Below are 14,307 nucleotides of genomic sequence, written 5' to 3' on the forward strand. Positions count from 1 at the left end.
GTAGGGGGTCTGAGGCAGACATCACAGAACAGGCAGCCCTCCATGTTATATACTATAGTAGGGGTCTGAGGCAGACATGACAGAACAGGCAGCCCTCCATGTTATATCGTAGTATAGTAGGGGGTCTCAGACACCACATAACATGCAGCCCTCCTTGTTGTATAGTATAGTAAGGGTGTGAGGCAGACACCACACAATATTGGCGGGGTCTTCCTTTTCCTGTCAGCCATTTATTCACCTCATATAACTACACAATGCCATATACAAGCGCCGCCCTTTCCCGCCATGTAGGTGACGGTTTTTTTACTCTAGCGGTTTTTTTTTTCAGTTCGGGGAAGTGACTAAAACAAGGAGCGGCCGCCATCTTAGGGCAATGACTGTGCACATATGAGGCGATGAAAGGGAGGTGTGGAGAGAGAAAGGGGGAGGAAATAATGCGGCAGCCGCCAGTAGGGGGCGGAAGGGATGTAGCATCCGGGGGCCGGGGCGTCCCAGGAGCTGCGGGAGAGGACGGACATGCACAGCGCTGCTGCCTCAGCTCCTGACAACAAAATGGCGGCGGATCTAAGCAGGCGGGGGCGGCGTGTGCCTGCGGGGACCGGGAACCATATTCCGGCGGCGGAAAGTGACAGAAACCGGCTCATCGTAACAAGCGGAGTCCGGTTTATCCGGGCACCGGGTTTGTTTTCGCCTTAAAGCTTCGGTTGCGGTGTAAAACCGCCGAGTTGCGGTGTGTGGACTCTGAGGGTGACTTGAGGGAAATGAGCGCATTTCTGTGTACGGTAAGCGTTTATCTATCGTCTTATGTTGTGTTATGTTAGTTTGAGGCTTTTGTTTTAGTATCTTTACTATAACCTTTTATGTATGTCTGGTTCTTTTACAGAATTACGGTCATGCTTAGAACTAATCGCTATGAGGACGTGAATTGTGTGACGCCGCGTGGAAAACCTTTATTTTACATCTGAGGAAAATCGACACGGACGACAAAATGGCGGTCACTCTATTGTGTGGCGAAGAGTATTACAACTGCGCAGCAAGATGGCGCCGTCTCCTTCAAGCCGCCAGAAGGAGAAAACAACGGCCACGTCGCGTGATCTGGAAGCTCCGCCTCCCCACCGTCTTAGCTCTGCTGCCTAGTAACAGCCAATGGGACCCGTCCTGGCCGCCGAGTTCTGCCTGGTTCCAGCCAATGAGAGAGGAGTTTCTTCTTGTGTGACGTGGAGGCCGCGCTGAGTCACTCGTCCTGGAGTCCTACGATGTAAAGGGCGCGTCCTCCTAGGCTGCTGCAGTGGTTGTGTTCGCCTTGACCGCTAGGGGTCAGTCATACAACGTTAGAGCTGACGACCAATAGGAAAAGGCTTTGCTCGGAGTGGGCGTGGGATATTGTAATTGATGGAGGCGTCGGCCAATGGATGCGTTGGAAGGATCCAAGGGGCCGGCCCTGTTCGGCCAATAGCGAGCGGCGCCTGTATTTATATAAGACCGGCCTCAGTGTGCGAGGCGCCATTTCGCTGAAGCGGAGAACCCGGAGCTGTGGAGAGGGCGACAGAGGCTGAAAGTGGTTTGAGTCAAAGAGATCGCTGCGCCCTCAGCCGGAGAGCGGGCGGCTACACAATCCGTATCCATCCGCATGGAGGCAACCCTAAACCCAGCGTTTAAAAGGTACCTGGCAACGGATGGACCTATTGTGTATCAGACAGAACTAATATTGTGACAGAAATACGTATTTTTTCTAGAATTTATGGTTTCCCCGCATCACCCCCCCCCCATATACCGGGCCTTGCTTCCATAGTGATGGCGTCTACTTCACTACCTATCAGCGCCGTTACAATCCATATCCATCCGCCGCCTGCGGCCCGCACTATCTCACCAGCACATTTACCTTCTAATATCGGTGATGCGATATCGATTAGTATTATCGGCCGCGCTTATGTTATTTTCTAGACGATTTGTTTTTAGCTGCGCCCTCCTATAACTGCGGCGCCGCCATTTTCTTCCGGCTGCCCAGGTTTATATACTATCCCGAGGGGGGCGCTGTGTATCCCGGCAACGGATGTAACCGCCACCGGATACTTACTATCGCTTTCCTTTTCTCGTTTAACGGAATTTATTATTATTTTTTTATGGGTAAGCCCAGACTGGGTTGTGTTAAGGTCTTGACCTCCCCCTGCTTAGTAGCTGTGAATGGTTCAGTCCGGGCTGTGTATACATAGTAACTGATTGTGTTCAGCTTTGTGGTTTCTCTTTACGGTAGTGCTGTGCTGCTGTATGAACACTGAGGTTAGATCTGGAGCACTCACTTTGTTTTATAAGGGTTATTGAGGGTCAGATTTAAACTTTTAGTTTTACATACATTAAATACTTTGTTTGTTTGGGGTTATTGAGGGTCAGCTTTACACTGTATTAGTTTTACATACATTAAATGGTCTAAGCACCCACTGTTTATACCCCTCCATGGTTTTAGTCAGTGACTAGTTGCCTCTGTCCGATATCTTAGTGTGTTCCCATACAGTGTGCCTCCAGCTGTTGCAAAGCTACAACTCCAAGCATGCCCAGACAGCCGTTGGCTGTCTGGGCATGCTGGAAGTTGTAGCTTTGCAACAGCTGGAGGCACACTGTATGGGAAAACATTGATTCAGTAGATCTTGTTTGTATGCAGTATGACGTGAGACAATAACAGTGTGATGTCACTGCCCCTGTACACCCTGGGATATTTAGGAGGCGCTGCCTGGTACTGGGATGAGTCAACACTTCCCCAATACAGAGACTGACTCAGTGCTGACGTCTGGTCATGTTACTTCAACTTAACATTAGAAAGTTATTGCTGATGCTTTTATTAGTTGGGGCTATAATTGCTTATTTATTTGTAAAATTGAAATATATGATAGTGTTTTATAGAGATGATTAATAACATAGGTCCCTGTCCCCAATGGGGCTTACAACCTAAAATCAGTGTGGGAGTGAGGGAAAAACTGCTCCAAAGAGACCCACATAAATATGGGGAGAATGTACGGCCCCCTTACAGATGTCCTTTGTGGGACTTGAACCCAGGACCCCAGTACTGCAAGACAACAGTGCGAACTACAGTGACCTCTATGAAGATATGCCACATTTATCATTGTCTTTAGACTATATATTTTTTTTTCTTCGCTTTTTTTTTTTACACATTTCTGCTGATTTTGAGTTGCAAATCCACAGATTTTTGGCAATACACATGATATGGATTGTTTTTATGAACGTTGCCTTTTTGTAAAAAGGCGCAAAGGCACTGAAAAGTCTTTAAAACTACACAAGACCAGACTTGGCTTAACTTTTTGGTGTATGTGAAAAGAGAAATTTCAGAAAATGTGACCTGCACAAAATTTATGAAATACTCTGCGACTATTTAATAAATTTGGTTCTCCTACAAATCTCCAGCACACAGTGTAGAAAAAGGGTTCACTTACACCTACAATGATACATGCCGGCCTTTATGTACTGATGTGAGTGATAACACTATCAGGGCTCCTACATTCAGCTTTGTTTACAGTATAAGATGGCATCACAACGTAGATTGGGGTAATCACTAGACCGCTCGTCTAGAATGTGACCGTACAGGTTGTATCTGGTTTGTGTCCCGGGTAGTAATTGTTTTGCTTGTGTGAGCTGTAACCATGGCAGAGGAAATCCTTCCTGTATAAAGAAGTTGTTAGTGTAGAATTAAATGGCTACTTATATACATTATATCTAAGTTATTAGCAGTGTAATGTTAGGTCATAACAGATCACTCACCGAAGACTCTGCTGTTCGCAGGCCACCGCTGGATATCAATCATGCTATAATGGGTCAGTCAGTGGAGGGAACACCAGGAAAGCGTATCCGCAAGCCCTCCCTCCTGTACGAGGACTTTGAGGGACCCACCATGACGTCCGGAGTCTTTAGTCACAGCCCTCAAGTCAATCCCCCTCCTCCAGAAGTCAGCAATCCGAAGAAGCCTGGGCGCTCCACCAACCAGCTGCAGTACCTGCACAAGGTGGTCATGAAGTCCCTGTGGAAGCACCAGTTTTCGTGGCCGTTTCGCCAGCCGGTGGATGCTGTGAAGCTTGGTTTGCCGGTACGTTTTTTGATGCTTTGGTTGTTGTGCAAAGCTGGGTGGCAGAGGGTGCAGTCACATGTTTTTTTATGGGATGGGATCCTGACTCTGTGTCCCGTTTGTACTATGATGTATGGTTCACATGACCTGGTGACAGCTCTGGTTTTGCAGACATACAAGGCATCATCTGGTGCCATGGGGCACAGGGAACCGTACATGTTACATCTAAGAGTAGGCGAAAAAATGTAGTAACCTACTTATCCCTCAAACACAATGAGAGCTCCTCCATTTTCTCTATCTTGCACTTCCGCTGCCCCTTCCTGTTCATCCTTACAATTGTACGGATGTTGCGCTGCGTAGTTGAAAGCTTCATATAATTATAGTCACGTCCCTATAATTTGTTAATTTGGTTGACTTATTTTTTTTTTTTTCCTTTTGTGAAATGCAAATTTCCAATTGATACATTTTGCAGATCTGCCCATCCATGAATTTGTACAGGAACTCAACTGTGACAAAGTATATAAAGCTACACATACTGAGATGTCTTGGATTAGAAGTATGAAGGTACAATTAATCTGGTAGGTGTGCTATTATTTAGCTTTTAGAATACAGTCCTATTCTCCCCTGCAACCACCTCACTATCTTGTCATTCTCCCAAGTTTGGCAAGTCTGTGTAACCCTGGCAGTATCAATGGGCCGAGCAGAATGCCGCAGTGCTGGCCGGGAGCCTGTGCGGACACCCACATAGTAAACACTAGCATTTTTTTAAGCCAACATTCATTGGTTTATAACGTTGGACAGAATTGACTGAGTGCTGGGTTTGGTGACTGTTACACGTGGTCTCTGTGACCTCTTTATACTTTGTAGCCGGTGTTACTCTGGTATTTGGCGAGGGACAGTCTAAGTTCAGTCCTCCAAAATATCCCAGAGCTGTCATCAGGTGTGTTGTACACAGAAGCAGTCATCTCGGAGTCTCAGTTTAGGGGTTGTTTATCCCTTTGAAGATGAAACGCATACATTTTTTTTTTTTTTTTTTTTTTTTTTTTTTTTTACCTCTTTAGTACTTAACTTTTTTGCTTGTCAAAGTTTATAAAGACTCTCATACAGCAGTAAAAGGGTTACTCCACTTGAAGAATTTTTTTTTTATATCAACTGGTGCCAGAAAGTTTGTAAATTTCTTCTACTATAAAAAAAAAAAATCTTAATCCTTCCATCACTTATCAGCTGCTGTTATGATCCACAGGAAGTTCTTTTCTTTTTGAATTTCCTTTCTGTCTGACCACAGTGCTCTCTGCTGACACCTCTGTCCATTTTAGGAACTGTCCAGAGTAGGAGCAAATCCCCCATAGAAAACCTATCCTGTTCCATACAATTCCTAAAATGGGCAGAGGTGTCAGCACATAGCACTGTGGTCAGGCAGAAAGGAAACTCAAAAAGAAAAGAACTTCCTGTGGATCATAACAGCAGCTAAGTACTGGAAGGATTAAGATTTTTTTAATACAAGTAATTTACAAATCTGTTTAACTTTTCTGGCACCAGTTGATTTAAAAAAGAAAAACAAATCCAGTGGAGTATCCCTTTTAAAGATCTAATCTAGGGTTTCCCAGCCAAGATGCCTCAAGCTTTTGCAACAGCTGGAGGCATCCTGGTTGGGAAACACTGGATTAGATTATTAACTATGCTTTTGTTACGTTGAATAATATGTCAGCGCTTACAAAAGTTAACTTTTTTTATCCTGCTTTGATTCCTGGCTGTTGATATAGGACTATCACAAAATCATCAAGCAGCCTATGGATATGGGCACCATCAAAAGGCGGCTAGAAAACAACTACTACTGGAGCGCACTGGAGTGTATGCAGGACTTCAACACTATGTTCACAAACTGCTACATTTATAACAAGGTATGTGTGACTTCTGTCTAAATGTTTGAGTTAGACAAGGTTAAGATGAGCCTATTAGGGGGATGTTTTTATCCATATAATGACCTCAGGCTATCAGTATTTGTCAATATTTTGCATCTGCATTTGTAAGCCAAAACTAGGATTGTGCTAATTCTTCATTGCATTTGTTTTCTGCCTTTTGATCCTCCTAGATTTAGTTTGCAAATACCGATGCAAAATACAGATTCTGCAATGGCAATTTAACGGGAACCTCTAATGCTTTATAGACAAATGACTTTAATGCAGCAGTGTGCATTATAGTCAGGTGTCTAAATGTTTTAAATTTCGTACCTAAATCCCAGGATGGGGGACTGTTCTTCACACTTCCCCCACAGCTCTTCAGTGCTCGGGATAGTGAAATGTACAGAAAGTTCTCAAAAGCTTTAGGGTTATGCTTTGCGTTGTTTTTTTTTTTTTTTTTTTTTTTTTTTTTACATCCAAGTAATTTGAAAAGTTACTTACGTTTTTCTATCTGCACCCTAAAGCCTACAGATGATATTGTGCTAATGGCCCAAAGCCTGGAGAAAATGTTCTTGCAGAAAGTAGCACAGATGCCCCAAGAAGAGCAGGAGATCCCAAATACTGCTACTAAGATTAAGCATGTGAAATCGCCAAACAGCAAATCACCAGGTAAATGATGGTTGCATAGAACAGACCAGCTTCATTGAATATTACTGGTTGATTCTTTTACAGTAGAAACAAATCTGACTTTAATGTTGCCATTTTCTCAGTCATTACAGGTGGAATTGCAACAGCACACCAAGTGCCAGCTGTCTCCTCCATGTCTCAGTCTTCACTCTACCCAAGTTCTCCTGAAGTGCCCACGACAGTAATTAATTTACCGCACCCTGCGGTCCTTTCTAATCCTATGCTGAAATCCATGGCCTCGGCTCAGACAATGCTGCCAGTTGTTCCAGCAGCCACACAACCAGTATCTAAGGTGAGCCTCAGCCTGGCAAATAATGCAGCCCTTGTTGTATATTCAGATAGACAAGGACTTTAGAAAAAGACCTAATTACCCGGCGCTGTCCGGAACAAAGCCAATGGATCCACGGATACTTCAGGTAAGGAGCTTTATTGTAAGAAATGTGCACAGCGAAACGCTTTGCATGTTTCTTACAATAAAGCTACTTACTTGACGTATCCATGGATTCATTGGCTTTGTTCCGGACAGCGCCGGGTAATTCAGTCTTTTTCTGGGGGATTACTTGGAGTCCTGCACGAGAGTGCCTTCTCTCCTTTCTATTTGCAGATTTGTTATATATTGTCCTCCCTAGATTTCTTTCCAGACCGCATACATTGACTGTATCTAAGGCTGCATTCGCAATACAGTTCCCGTATCAGGTTTTTGAGAAACGGATTTCTCAAAACCTGACTAAACTGTATCAAAACGTGTACAAATTTCAAACCGTATACGGTTTGAAAAATTATGTCTGGTTGCATCCGTCTTAAGGAAAAAAATGCATATGTTTTTCACTTATCACTCAATTTTGAATAAAGTTTCACTTGTTTGATTGAAATTACAAGAAGAAAAACTGCAAAGTCAAAAACTGGATGGAACTGTACGCACATACGGTTCTGTACGGTTCCCATTGACTCCCATGTAAAAGAAAAATATATGGTTTAATACTGTTTTTTCACCTGGACCAAAAAAAGTGGTAGACTACAGTTTTGGGTACAAGTAAAAGAAAAAAAGCAGACAAGTGTATAAGACGCAAAACGGATTAAACCAGATGATGAGTTTTACATACGGTTTACAATGTTAAGTCACTGCATACGGTTTTCTATACTGTTCTTTCAGATTTTAACTTGAAACCGTATACGGAAACAGTATAGCAAAAATGTGGTGTGAATTCACACTAAAGATTTTTTTTTCTTCCTAGAAGAAAGGTGTGAAGAGAAAAGCAGACACTACAACTCCAACCACCACAGCTATTATTGCCACCAGTGGAGATTCCTCTCCTCTAACTCCATTGGAGAACAACAAACCTGCTAAGATCCCCGCTCGTAGGGAAAGTGGTCGGCCCATCAAGCCGCCTCGAAAGGACCTCCCAGACTCTCAGCAGCATCAGACGTCTAAGAAAGGCAAACTAACCGAGCAGCTCAAATACTGCAATGGAATACTGAAGGAACTTCTCTCCAAGAAACACGCTGCCTACGCTTGGCCTTTTTACAAACCCGTGGATGCCTCTGCTCTGGGACTGCACGACTACCATGAAATCATTAAACACCCCATGGATCTCAGCACCATCAAGGTGGGTTGAGGGACAGACATGGCCGCAGTCTTTAGAGCTGTTGTGAGGGATTGTTGACCCGAAAGCAGGAATGACTTCTGTACAATTCACTTTTAGTTACATTGGTTTTCACTGGTTTTTCTTGTACAGAAAAAAATGGAAAATAGAGAATACCATGACGCTCAGGAGTTTGCCGCAGATGTCAGGCTCATGTTCTCAAACTGCTACAAGTATAACCCACCGGATCATGATGTTGTGGCCATGGCAAGGAAGTTGCAGGTGAGCAAGACGGACCCATTTATATTGTTTTTCTTTGTCTTGTAAGGTATTTTTTTAGGAATCTATAAACTCATCATCTTTATCTTCCATTCAGGATGTGTTTGAATTCCGTTACGCTAAAATGCCAGATGAGCCGATGGTAGTTACGCCCCCTCCCACATCTACACAATTGCCCCCCTCCGACTCGAAATCGTCGTCTGATTCGTCCAGCGAGAGCAGCAGCGACAGCTCCGACGAGAGCGAGAGCTCGGATGACTCTGAGGAGGAGAGGGCAAACAGACTGGCAGAACTTCAGGAGCAGGTAAGCTCAAAATACTCAACAATAGTTTGACATGGTTACAGGGGTTATACAGGATTAGTTGCTGAAGCGGAGTGTTAATACCAAGTACAACATTAGGACGAGTGGTGCTATTTTTAGAGGAAAGCAGCTGTTTTTGTCTGGGCATGCTTAGTTGTAGTTGCAACAGCTGGTTAGGAAAAAATCCTGGTTAGGTAAAAATAATTTAGAAGAATATGGCATTCTATATAGTAACTCTGATTTTAAATACGGAGTAAGCAAGTGGCAATTCCTTCAAGGGCTTTTACACGGATTTTTTTTTATCCCATCACTCAAAATTATTTTAGTGGGGAGTTGCTGCTCAGTCACTTTCACTTAAATGGTACAAAGCTGTAGTGGGCTGTAATGCCAAGCACAGCAGTTAGTAAATATACAGCCATGTGCCCAGGAACAATATACCATGGCCCAATCAAACAGCTGATACCAGGATTCTGGCTCTTGAGAATAGGCTATCAGGATTAGAAAAACTGATTTCCTGTTGCAAAAAAACAGCACCACTCCTGTTCACAGATTGAGTCTAGTATTGCAGCTCGGCTGCAGTACTACTAAAACAAAATGTTTTTCTAATCCTGGACCCGATACACCAGGTTATAGTGTGGGTGAACAGGCGACTGATGCGGCGTCTCTGCCATACCTACATGCAGTCCGCAGACCCGATCCTCCAAAGGTCCCCTGTGCCCTACTGAACGTTCACGTGACCGGCGCTTATGAATGTTTAAATCTAGCTGGCGGGCCCGCCTCGAAGCGCAAGTCAGGGCTGGAAGAGGGGGACTTTTGGGGGATCAGGGCTCCGGACTGCAGGTAGGTATAGCAGTCAGAGACTCCGTATCGGGTTATAGTGCGGATGAACGGGTGACAGTTTTTTTTTCTTATAAAGAATCAATGAAATGACCCCTTTTAACTTCAGCAATCAAGAATGAATGGGGGGAATTCCTGTATCAGACCTAACACGTTATTTATTTACTTATTTTTTTTACACAGCTCCGGGCGGTACATGAGCAGCTAGCTGCTCTTTCACAGGGCCCAATTTCCAAGCCTAAGAAGAAAAGAGAGAAGAAGGAAAAAAAGAAAAAGAAGAAATCTGAGAAGAAGAAAGTGAAAGATGACGATGAATGGAGATGTGGCAAATCACGACCACAGAACAAAAAGTCCAAGAAATCCTCGTCTGGTGGGACCACATCCACAAGCAGCACAACCCCTATGGTATCAAAGTAAGTTTAGGCTGCTTGTTGCTCAGTTTTCTTTACATGCACATTTTGCTAGTTTTTACAACATTCTGCCTGTTTTATACTAATTTTCCTCATGTTTCTTCAGGAGCTCTAAGAAGTCATCAAAATCGTTGCCTCCGCCTCCACCGGTCATGTATGACTCCGAAGAGGAGGAGGAATGCAAGCCAATGACTTACGACGAGAAGCGGCAGCTAAGTTTGGACATAAACAAACTACCCGGAGAGAAGCTGGGTCGTGTGGTGCATATAATTCAGTCCCGGGAACCCTCGCTACGAGATTCCAATCCTGAGGAAATAGAAATCGACTTTGAGACTTTAAAGCCTTCTACTCTTCGGGAGCTCGAGAGATACGTGATGTCTTGTCTAAGAAAGAAGCCAAGAAAGCTCTTCGGTGAGTCTTTTATTAGTCTTTCCTATTTTTCCAGGGATTATTGATACTACAGTGCGATTAACTCACTTAGGTATTATATTCATATGGTGGGTGTAGTCGTTCTCATAGTCTAGTCCTGGGTCAAACTACTTAGACTGTAGATGAAGCTGTTCACTTATAGGGAGTTGACAGTTTACACCCATGTTGACTGAGTAGAGGTGAGAGAATTTCCAATACCTTTGTACAAATCCAAAAACACCTAATTTTCACACATACGCAGATTTGATGTGCAGGATTTTTTGCAGGATCCTGTACGTGTGAACGTACACTAAAAGGGTATTTGTCCTAATCCGGAGGTGGGATATGTGTAAACTGGCTGGCATTCTCGTAGCCGGTGACTTGGCCTGACATGACAGGATTAAGAGTCAAAATGCTGAAAGTGCTATGCAAAGTTGTTTGCAATTTTTGTCTCGTGATCACGTCGTGGTGGGCCAAGTTTTGAGGCTACAGGAATATTGGGCTGTTTACACTCCATCCTGTGGCCGGATATTGTGACAGGTACCTAGGAGCACTTAGAAAGAGAGCTACTTTTTTCAAGAGTAAACAAATTGATGGCTGGATTGTTGGATTCATAGAACCTGTTAAACTCTGACAGTGTTTTCCAAGCAGGGTGCCTCCAGGTGTTGCAAAACTACAACTCCCAGCATGCCTGGAAAGCCTAAGGCTGTCCAGGCATGCTGTGAGTTGTAGTTTTTTTTTTTTTAATGTAGATTAGACCCCATAGATCTGCCGGTTAGGGGAACCAGGGTTTGTTGTATTTCCGGGGTTTCCTGTTTAATAACACATGTTCTTGTTTGTGCGTCTTTCAGCTCCACTTAACTCCATGCTCTCTGCAACGCTCAAAAAACCGATGGGGAAAACAAAAGAAGAGATTGCTCTGGAGAAGAAGAGAGAGCTGGAAAAGAGACTACAGGATGTCAGCGGGCAACTAAACTCCACCAAAAAACCACCCAAGAAAGGTGAGTACCAGAAAGTTTTAACTTCCTTTTTAATTTTATAGTTTGTAAGGTTAAAAAGACCCATGTTCAGTCTATTATCCTATAGCAGTGGTCTCCTAACTGTGGACCTCCAGCTCCTGTAACAATCTTGTGCGTCGCTCTTACACATGTTAGTTATGTGAATTTTTCTTTCTACTTTACAGCCCACGAAAAAGCAGAATCAGCGCAGCCGGTCTCTGTTTCCCGCCTCAGTGCTTCCAGTTCCAGCTCAGACTCTGACAGTAGCAGCAGTTCTACTTCCAGCTCCTCAGACACAAGTGACTCGGACTCCGGTTGAGGGGTGGGGGGGTTAAATATGTGACAGTCGCTTTACCTTTCACTGGAACAGGGAAGGAAGGCTCGGGTTCAATGCTTTGTATGTGGTTCTAAAAGGATCTGCAGGAACAGAACCCCTTGCGAACCAAACTCTACACCCGTTTGGGGGATAAACAAACTTGAGGCCTTTGGATTGTTTGAATTCCCTGCCTTTCTTTTTCCCACGGCAAGTGGTGCACATAAAGACAGCTGTGGAGAGTCCTGGAGCATGTGACGTCACCCTTAATATCTGACTCCTGTGTGGGCATAAAGCATTATTGAGGGTGGGTGGGCAAGTGATAGTCGATGCAGTGTCCTTATTTTATTCTGTTTACATGTTCATATGGAACGCACAGACCTGGAAGAAGTAGAGTCCTCTGCTGGGACAATTTCAAGATGGCCTCTGGTTTGTCGCTTTTTACAGCGTACAGATGACTCTTCTAGTTTTTTTTTTTTTGTTTTTTTTTACCTGGGAAGGTTACTCAGCTGGAGTATTGGCTCAGTGGTGAGAGTATTACTAATGTGCGCTCCTTGTGAGGGATTTTAGCACAGCAGAGGGGGGGGGCTGCTCAAGGGTCCAGAAAAAAATTGCCTTCAAAATGTCTTAAACTACTAAGACATTCGGAGAAGATTTTATACCTAATGTTAAACACACTAGGAAAAGACCCCTTGGGCCCTCTGATGCATGCAACGTATTAGGTGACGGCAAGTTCGTCTCCGGACACTGTCGACTTGTATCCATACCCATCTACAGAAGTCTTGTATCGCCTTTCATGTTTGTTCTTTTTGTTTTCCCTTTTTTTTTTCTTTTGTATTTATTTTAAGAGAAGGAAGAAAAACTTTTCTTTGTTTTATAATGTAAAATAATTACAGAGGGTCCCCTGTTGATACAGGGGCCAATGTAGATGTAAGATTTTATAAGCTCTGTATATATCTATATAAATATATATATATATTACAAGTTGCACAAGCGGCATGTTTCTCAATGTAAAGGGTGACTTTATTTTTTACCTGGAAGCAAATGTTTTTATTTTCTTCCTATTTTGACTGTTTTGTCGCCATGTATGATGTCTTTACTATGTCTCTCTTGTATCTGTTCAAACCCTTTAGTTTGGAAACATGAAAATAAAGAAAAAAATATACTTCCAAAAATGTCTTTCATTGGGAACTTTATATATTTTTTGGTGGGTTGGGGGTGTCTCTGAGTAATGTAGAGGAAGCCTAAAGTGTTACTATCCTTTCAGCTGGCAGCAGGATATGGGTGAAACTAGAAGTGCTATCCTGTTGCCAGAGACTAGCGCCGATACTGACGTCATGAGAAATTACCTGATGATCGTCCCGAAGTTCCATAGACTTAGATGGGGCGACCGGGAAGGAACATCAGGCGCTGATTATCACCCATATCCTGCCACCGACCAAGAAGAGGGTAATGCTTTCATTTTGTTCCCTATAGTCCTTGGTCAGTCAAGTTGGGAATTGAACTAGTGTTCCTGTCACTTCAAAACTTTAAACATGTCAATCTCTATTTTTATTTTTTTAAATCAGTCAGGTCTTAGTATTCAGACCCTAACAGATCATTAGAGTGCTTTTCTTTGTGCCTACAACTGAGTCCTATAGACTTTTTAGACGTTCTTCACATCACGTGGCACAGAGCCAGGAGAGAAAGTGCTTAGCACAGGTGTTAATAACAAGTGAATAAACAAAGAAAATTACAGAAATCACAGCAAAAATGTCCGAGGTATCTGTGGTTATTTACAGATAACCAATGGTTAATTGTGACAAGTTATATAAGATGATAACCGCACCAAGAAATGGTGCATAATGTTATTGAGAGACTGTGCTTGAATGTCACAATATATTTATAAAACATACAGTGCCCCCCCCACCCCCCCCCCACCACCTACGATGGCCCCAACATACGATCACTCTGAGACCATCTCATGGTGAAGGCAACATCAACATACGATGCTTTTGTATGTCGGGGCCATCGCATAAACGGCTATCCGGCAGCACTGACTGCTTCAGCTGCCACCAGATAGCCGTTTACGGTGCCCCGTGTGGTCCGCTGACGATCACTTACCTGTCCTCGGGGCTCCGGCGCATCCTCTTTGGTATCCCCTGCATGGCCGGTGCTCTCCGTCGTCATCACGTAGCGGCGCACGCCGTCCCGTCATCCAATAGGAGCGGCGTGCGTAGTGACATGATGGTGGCGACGGAAAGCGAGGATGCCGGGGAAGCAGGGGCCTTGCCGGAGAGTCGGGTTCGCAGCGACATCCAGGGCAGCGGTGATGGTCCGGAGCGGCGGGAACAGGTGAGTACAACTTCCTATACCAGTGGTCTTCAACCTGCGGACCTCCAGATGTTGCAAAACTATAACTCCCAGCATGCCCGGACAGCCACTGGTCTCGTACATCGACCCACTTGGATGTGCTGCGGCGGCTGTTGGCTCAGTGCAGGCGCTGCAGTAACTCTCTGGGACACAGTCGGCTCCGGTG

At 44.1% G+C, this 14,307-nt stretch overlaps 1 protein-coding gene across 4 annotated transcripts; it reads left to right on the forward strand.

Moving 5' to 3' along the window:
- The first annotated feature begins 342 nt into the window (after nt 1–342).
- BRD2 (bromodomain containing 2) lies at nt 343–12,978 on the forward strand. Of its 4 annotated transcripts, none has more exons than XM_056538677.1 (13): nt 343–782; nt 884–1,662; nt 4,545–4,650; nt 5,836–5,973; nt 6,498–6,642; nt 6,744–6,952; nt 7,896–8,267; nt 8,397–8,525; nt 8,620–8,826; nt 9,844–10,073; nt 10,177–10,481; nt 11,330–11,479; nt 11,662–12,978. In XM_056538677.1, exons 4-13 carry the CDS (start codon nt 5,863–5,865, stop codon nt 11,793–11,795), a joined length of 1,992 nt encoding a protein of 663 aa, XP_056394652.1. In that variant the 5' UTR covers nt 343–782; nt 884–1,662; nt 4,545–4,650; nt 5,836–5,862; the 3' UTR covers nt 11,796–12,978. The 4 variants fall into 4 exon arrangements, with proteins under 4 accessions (XP_056394652.1, XP_056394653.1, XP_056394650.1 ...); XM_056538675.1 differs by lacking the exon at nt 4,545–4,650 and adding an exon at nt 3,793–4,093 and having other exon boundaries at nt 344–782; XM_056538676.1 differs by lacking the exon at nt 4,545–4,650 and adding an exon at nt 3,793–4,093 and having other exon boundaries at nt 344–782; nt 7,899–8,267.
- Nucleotides 12,979–14,307: the final 1,329 nt, after the last annotated feature.

The sequence above is a fragment of the Hyla sarda genome, chromosome 9 (genome assembly GCF_029499605.1).
Source record: "Hyla sarda isolate aHylSar1 chromosome 9, aHylSar1.hap1, whole genome shotgun sequence".
In the NCBI taxonomy this organism is placed as follows: domain Eukaryota; kingdom Metazoa; phylum Chordata; class Amphibia; order Anura; family Hylidae; genus Hyla; species Hyla sarda.